Source organism: Gouania willdenowi, chromosome 1, assembly GCF_900634775.1.
Source record: "Gouania willdenowi chromosome 1, fGouWil2.1, whole genome shotgun sequence".
Lineage (NCBI taxonomy): Eukaryota > Metazoa > Chordata > Actinopteri > Blenniiformes > Gobiesocidae > Gouania > Gouania willdenowi.
In genome coordinates, this window is record NC_041044.1 from 27,995,792 (window position 1) to 28,003,823 (window position 8,032).

General features: G+C 38.4%; 1 protein-coding gene across 8 annotated transcripts in view; it reads left to right on the top strand.

The window, feature by feature from the left end:
* Positions 1–7,827, top strand: part of LOC114464738 (adhesion G protein-coupled receptor L3-like) — a 168,855-nt gene extending 161,028 nt beyond the window's left edge. For 6 of the 8 annotated variants that reach the window (XM_028449281.1, XM_028449451.1, XM_028449537.1 and 3 more), the window contains exons 24-26: positions 207–224; positions 642–944; positions 5,311–7,827. In XM_028449281.1, the coding sequence (XP_028305082.1) occupies positions 207–224; positions 642–944; positions 5,311–5,963 (974 nt within the window). In that variant the 3' untranslated portion in view covers positions 5,964–7,827. The remainder of the gene's footprint in view (positions 1–206; positions 225–641; positions 945–5,310) is intronic. The other 2 variants (XM_028449786.1, XM_028449868.1) reach the window with 1 other exon arrangement.
* Positions 7,828–8,032: the final 205 nt, after the last annotated feature.

An 8,032-nucleotide genomic window follows, 5' to 3' on the forward strand; every position in this document is an offset into this window, starting at 1 on the left:
TTGTTTAGTGCATGATTTGTATGTGCATATAACATATCAAACAGGTGAGATACAAACAGTACATTTTGTAAAGGTTTCTTTCGATGAACTTTTTGTCCAATTTTTGTTCTTTATTGTGCCATTATGGATGCAGTTGATAAAAATACCTTCCATTCAATGAATAAATTATTTCTCTTTTCTCTTTCTCTCATCCTGCTGCCTATTAGCACCATACCGAGACACAAGTATGATGATCCTTTTTAACAACGTACTTTCTTCATGTGCTTCTTACATGCATATTTCTCTACATGCCATTTAAGATGACTGATTTGACACAAAACACTAAAACATTGAATTGAGATTAAATCATTTATCAATAAGGTAAACCTTTTAAAGAAAATATTTTATGTAAATGTAATACGAATCTTCAGTTCTAGTTCCTTAAACATTTGTTTGTGTAGTTTCTTGCATCGCTGTTATTGTGGCTGTTAATATAGAGCTTCAATGGAAAACAGTGTCTAGAAATTCTAAAAACAAGTAGACCCTAAATGCTTCTCCTCAATTTATAATTTATTTTAGGAAAACCATTTTATGTTTTTTATTCTCTCTAATAAACCAAGTGTTGCCTAATAAGCATTTTTATTAATTTGATTGTTCCTCAGAGGGAATTCTGAACAATGCAAGAGACGCAAGCGTTATGGATACTCTCCCTTTGAATGGTAACCATGCCAACAACTACAGCATGGCCAGCAGTGAGTACTTGAGCGACTGCGTCCAGATTCTGGATCGTAGCGGTGGCTACGGCACCCACAGCAACCACAAGGAAACGACTTTGGAGAAGAAAATCCTCAAAGAGTTGACTTCCAACTACATCCCATCTTACCTCAACAACCACGAGAGAGCCACCACTGAGCGCAATCACAATCTCATGAACAAGCTGGTCAACAGCAGCATGGCTAATGGTGGTAATTATGATTTCATTCTAGCACTTTTAAGTTTGAACACTGGTTCCTGGATCGTTTAGTGACATTGACACTAATTGTACTTTATATTCTGCTGGATTTTTTACAGTTTGGAAACTACCTCACAAAGTCACTAACTTCAAATCCTTATAAGTTACTTCTAGAAAACTCTGTTAAAGCAGAGCTTGTGTCAGAGCAGTGTTTTTCAAACTTTTTGGGCCCAAGTATCCCCATTCTCTTATTTCTGAATCCATTGTTGACTATAATGTTTTGCTTAGAAAACTCTTTACTATTTAAAAACAACTATAGAGATTGATGGAATAAACAATTGATAACACACATTTTAAAGAATCTCATTATGTAAATAAGTGGAAAGAAACAGTATTTAGTGCAGTGGTTCCCAACTTTTTTTGGATCGTGACCCTTATTTTGATATCAAGAATTTCTGGCGACTCCAAAGACATTTTTTTTTTTTTTCTAGAATTAGTTTTTGATCATGTTTGAGCTCAGATATTTTTTTTTTGCTGAATTTTAGTTTAACTAGATTTATAATGTATTTCTCAAAGTGAAAGTATAGAAATACAGTTGTTTAAGATTGTTTTGTTTTAATGGAAAAAAAAAAGAAAAGTTTACCCTATTTAAACTCCAAGCGACCCCAAGGTTTAGTGGCTCCTGAATAGATTAATTTCTATGGTTTTTATCATTTCCGGTCATCTCATGCCTGGGGTGCGACAAAGATTTTAAATGTTAATTATCCTCTCTCTTTTTTTCAAGTACCCCCTGTAATGTCATCGCGTACCCCTTGAGGTACACTTACCCCCATTTGAGAAACACTGAAATAGAGCAAGCCTATACAAGCAACCATGTTGTCAACTCCATGTTGTTTACATGGGTGGACACTACGAGATTTGCAAACTTTTTGTGACATCTGTGCTGTTTTTTTTTTTTGTTGTTTTTTTTTTCTTTCATGAAATAAAATAATAATGTCATTACATTGCATAACTGTGACCGTCAGCAGCGCTCTGTGTGGAAGAGTAGGTTAGACTTTATGAGGTGGAAAGATATAAAAAGAGAGGGCAGTGTTACACCTGAGTGAGGGGAGAAATACAAGGGCGAAGAGGGTTGAGGTGGACACTAAACAGAAGGTTGAGAGCGAGGCCATTTTGGTTGTTCTGTTCATATAATATGTTGCTACTAACTGCTGTGCCAATGTATTGATATATGTAGAGATAAGATGAGAGGGATATTATCCCAGTGCTCAGCTACTATGCAGCTAGGAAAGAACAGAGGGAGTAGATGTGTGATTCCAAGTGTGACAGAGCTATTTGTGTGAAGCCAACATTTCAAAATTTTGTCACAACGAGAGCTATCCCGAAGCCCCAGACATGCCCGTGCATCCACAGATGTGTACGTTAGAGCCACTATTGAATGCTTCCATGCTGCCCTGGGCAGTGTTTGGAATAATGGCGTTTAAAATAATGGCGTGAGGTTTTTTTTTTCAGTAACGGGGTAATCTAATGACTTTTTACTGAACGTTAAATGCGGTGCGTTACATGTATTGATTGAATAGACTGTTATCTGAAAGCACCCCTGGCTTCATACGCAGCTGTAGTGAGGAGGTGGGTTAAAAACAAGGTGAGCGATTATGATTGGCTAAGGCGGCGTCATGTGTCATGGTAGCCAATCAGAGCCAGCGTTTTTACTCATGTGCCAGCACACACACACCACCACTACAGATTAGATGAAGCAGCAGAGATGGCGAGCGTGGAGCAGTCCGATGAAAAGTTGGCATTTTTTTTAGGTGGAGATGCAAACACTACTTTAAATGAATTGTGGTCAAAAACAAGAACGTGTATGTGAAGTGTTCATTATATCCAGGAGTGAAGACTTAGTCGACATCCGTTGTAAGCAACTCAAATTTAATGAAGCACCTCACGACGACACACGCATCTAAAAAATCTGAATTCTTTGACATATAGCAACTTTTTTTTTTGACAGTAATGCAAACTTTACTTGATAATGAGTTACTTTTATTATAGAGTAATTCAATTACTAACGCAGTTAATTTTTGGATCAAGTAGTGAGTAATTATAACTAATTACTTTTTTAAAGTAACGTTCCCAACACTGGCCCTGGACCCACGAGACCCGTCAGGCAGACGGTCACTGAGGGTATAAACTTCCTGGGTTCTGAACCTGGAAGTCTGAACCCCACCCCAGTACCCCGGGCACAGCACTCTAAGGGGACAGTGCAATAGCCCACAGCAGGGTTGGGGTCAATTACATTTTTCAGTTACAATTAGATTTCAATTACCCATGTTCAAATGCAATTCAATTATGATTACAGTGACCAGGCTTTTTTCCAATTACAAATTAAATGACAATTATTTTTCATCCTCAGAAAGTCAATTATAATTACGTTCTCAAATACTAAAGTTCAATTAATATTAATCAAACTTACTGAGCCTTTAATAAATACCATAATAAAAGTTAACCTTCCTCTTGTGTTATCTTACTGTTAGCATCTTTTATGATAACGGGTCCTAAATTATCTGTAAAATACACTAAAAATGTGTTTCGTATCCATTGGTTACCTTGGTAGGCTTCCTCATTAATGAAAATATATGTATTATTATTTTTTGTGTGGGCATCTGAGCTATTTTTGTGTCAGTATACCCCAAGATTTAAATTTTCTTTAAATGTTAAAATGTGGGAAAGCTTGATATGAAACACATTTTAATAATTGTTAACTACATATGTGTAGAACTGTACATAGAACTGTAATATGGTTCCCCAGTTTTGCATTAAATTGTAATTGACAATTTTTATAGAATTTTCATGTCAATTATTTGAACTCAATTTCAATTTAATTATGATTATGGCAGCAACAGATTTTTTTTAAATTACAATTATAATTACGCCATAATTGTAATTATATCAATTAGATTATTACAATTATAATTGACCCCAATCCTGGCCCATAGCAACCCCAGCAGAACACAGGAGCCACCCCCCAGCAGCAGGCACTAACCCTAACCCTAGCCCTGGCAACTCACCACTCCTGACCCAGGTCTCCCTTAGTGTCACACCCTCTAGCCAACCCACCCAGCACGGCACTAGGAACCCCAATGGGGAGGGCCACATCCCCCCACCCCTGTCGGTGTCACGGACTGAGTTTACCTCCGTACTGAGATTATCAGAACGTGACTGCTACGTCCTGAGAAGTACCCGTGCTGGAATTGCCATGCGCAATGTCATACAGAGATTATTGTACTGATTTTAAAAATGCTTAAAAATCACATCAGTCAACCGTTGATAAAAAATCGACCAATGATAAAAAAAACTATGATTGTCATGATCAGATTGCTAATTTATATGAATACAACAACTTATTATTGTAACGTTACATTAGGTTAACTGTAATTTATTGCAATGTATATTATAATCGTATTATTTTTTTTTTGGATAATAAATTATTCCTTTTCGTAATGAGTTTTACTATAATCAAGTTTTTTTTGAAGAATAAACTATTCCTATTCATATTGAGATTGCTGCATTAGACACTATTACTTTACTGAGATAGTCACTTACTCAGCACGGCGGAAGTAGCAAAAATCACAGCGGAACTAGCAAAAACTCATTTTCCCGTAGTGCGCATGCTCATAACCCATCTCAGTACGAGGTAAACTCAGTCCGTGACACCGGCACCTCAGGCCAACAAGAGCCCCAATCCCACGTTGAGAAGAAAGAGGAGTAGGGAGAAGTGATTTCGTGGATGTTTGAGGTGTTTTATAACTCCAGCACACTAATTAAAACAGTGGGTTCTTATCCAAACTTCTGCGGTGCTGGAATATGACACATTTACCTGATTTTGGTGTGCAGTAGCAGGAATATGTCTAATACATGCAGGAAAGAATCACCCCATTATCATATTTTAACACCCAGCAGTCAACCTCGAAAAAACAACCTCAACTAACATATTTATTAATTAAATGGTCTAATTAAGTACCTATGACTTCTATGTACGTCCTGATTTTGTACATAGAACTAGTACAAAACAGCACACTGCTCTGGGCCCTGGTTATAAGTAGGTGAGATGTAATTTAATGGTAAATTTTGTATTCATGAGAAATCTTCTATTTCCAGGGGCAGTTTTTTTTTTTTTTTGTGGTTTTTTTAGCTGTTGATAGATTTGGCTCTTGATTATCTGATTTTGCCCGTTAGAAAACCTAGAAAGGAGAGATATTAGGACATGTTTTTTTTCTGCATTGAGCCACAAAATCATGTTTTTTTGCTTAATGGTACACGGTTCCTGTGACTTAATGAAATGTTCCTATTCCTATTATTTATTAAATCCCTGTTGGTTCCAGGGAGCCTGGCAGGGGGAAGCAGCAGCAGCAGCAGCAGCAGCAGCAGTGGAGTCAGCGGATGTGTGGGCAACGGTAAAGAGGACAACAGTCCCATGGTGCTGGACAACCCTGCAGCGTTTCCCCACGAGGAGAATCTGGGTTTGGAGATTATCAGAGAGGAATCCAACGCACCCCTCCTGCCACCACGGCCCCCTCCTCCAGACAGCCACCCCCCTCCACCACCTCCTCCCCACAGCTTCTCCAGGCCACGGCGCATCCCTCAGGAGACCAGCGAGAGCTTCTTTCCCCTGCTGACCAACGAGCACAACGATGAACACACGCATTCACCGAACCACAGAGACTCACTCTATACCAGCATGCCAGTGCTGACGGACCTCCCAGATGGGCAGATGAACGGTTTAACAGATGGAGAGGAAGACAGCTCTGGGGAGCTGCAGCCCTGTAAGAGCGCTACTGCTCCAGAGCTGGATGACGTCTATTATAAGAGCATGCCAAATTTGGGCTCCAGGAACCACCTTCACGAGCTGCAGAGCTACTACCACATGGGCCGTGGTGGCAGTGATGGATACATGGTGTCTGGAAACAAGGACGAATCAGATTCTTCGCCTGAAGAGCCGCCAGTAGACCCTGCTCATTTAGTCACGAGTCTATGAGCCAATCAAGACCTCTGCCCCCCTGCCCCCCTGCTCTCTTTCACACTTTTAACCTTCCAATAAAGACCTTTTTGTGTTTTTGTCTGACAGAATGAGCTGGCCCGCCCTTGCACTGACATTCACTGGGGTTCATGACAACATGGCTGATATGTCACGTGTCGGTTAAAAGCAGGGGCTGAATGTATTGTCGGGAAGGATGGAGACTGAGTGTGCAGCTCAAAGAATCTTTTTTTGTGAACATCAAACAGGAACAAAACAATTTTCCTGTAATAAAAATGAAAGGGGAGGGACGCTGTAATTTTACTGTAACTGTTTCTTTCATTTGGAATAATGGTCTGACTGTAGCCCTACAAGTTCCTCAATATGGACCTCTGGCAGATCATAGCATCTAGGTCTCTCTACGGACTTTATCTGCGTTTGGCCCTTTTTCTCTGTCCAGGGAGATGCCTGTCTGTTTGTCTCTGTCTAATTACCAAGACAATTTCTGGGATGTTTTCACCACGCCAAATGGTAGAGTGGGAGAATAAACTTTTATGTGTGCAACATAAACGGACCTCCTGCCAATCAAGTGAAGGATGTATGAGAGGAAAAAAACCCTCACCCGCCAATCATCCAGAAACAATGTTGTCCGGGCAAATGAACTACGGCTATAACACGGAGACATTCTGAGTTCCTTTTCCTGTTTATATCTGCTAAACTGGAGTTGTGTCTGGGCTCGTGTAACATTCCTGCAAGTTGTAGTGACTGCGGCTGCTGTGTATTTCACTGAAAACTATGAAGAAAGATCATATCACAGAGAAAAGAAAAAAAAAAAGACTTTAAAAAATGAGTTATGTTTATTCTTTCTTCTGTAAAAGTTTTCAGTTTTCAAAGAATTAAATGAAGAAATCACAAACTGTTTCTATGTAATGTACAGAATACAGATACAGATACAAATGTTGCATATGACCAAGTCTTTTATTTTTGAATTTTCATCTGCAAAACCTTTTGTCTGTTGATTTTGTTCTGAAATTTTACGATAAGTTCTGGTCACATGTAGACAACAGAACAAGCAAGGAACAATCTCTAATGTCACTTTCTCAGTTACAGTGACAGTTATGCACTCCTCCTTTACCCAACTACCCTGCACACACTTCATTCTGGTCCTTTTAGAGGAACAACATTGTCACTTTCTTACTTTTTTTTTAAAAATCAAATGCTACTGTATACTTTACCATGATGTAGAAAGGAAAACAACCATAAAGGTGCTACACTTTACTGTTGTTTAGAAGCAGGTCAATACAAAAATGGTTAATGAGTCATTTTTTTCTGAATTGCCAAATACTCTGAACTAACTGGCATTACCCCCATCTGCTAAAAGTAAGGCTGATAATTATTGAATAATAATAATACTCTAAATAGAAAACAAAATAAATATGTCCACTACAAATTAAAGGGTGGGTTTCACCTAAAAAATGCCAAGATTACACCATTTATGTGTAGTAATGATGTGAAAACTCTGCACTCTACAGCACTGTCCTGTGTGGAACGCCAATGTTAACTTATTTAGCAACATTTTATAAGTGTATGAAGTGTAGCTTGCACATATAACCCACAAACCCCCTCCAAATGCCCAAGAGTGAAATTATTTATTTATCCGTCTATTGGTTTAAAGACAGAAACACAAGCCTCGAAGAAGAAAATCTGGCTTTGAGAGGGAGTAAATAAAGTGGCACTGGGTTTTTTTTTTTGTTTCTTTTTTAAATTATTATGATTATTATTACAATATTACTGCTAATTATTTATTCTTTTTGTATGGGTTAAAAGTTGAATGATCTCATAACTAATATTTGTTGTAACAGTGAAAGTTGTTTGCCAACAAATAAATTACTGACATAGTTTGGTGGTTTTGAGTCTCTTCCGTTTCGTCAACGCATGCACTGAGATGTGTGCACCGTCGGTTCATGTTTCAGGACAGATTTCAGACTACATCGTATTCTTACTATATATGACATGCATTTCAGTTTGGGTGGAGGAAGAAATCTTTTTATTTTCTTTAAACACTTCATTCTTGACCTCATTCTTAAAGC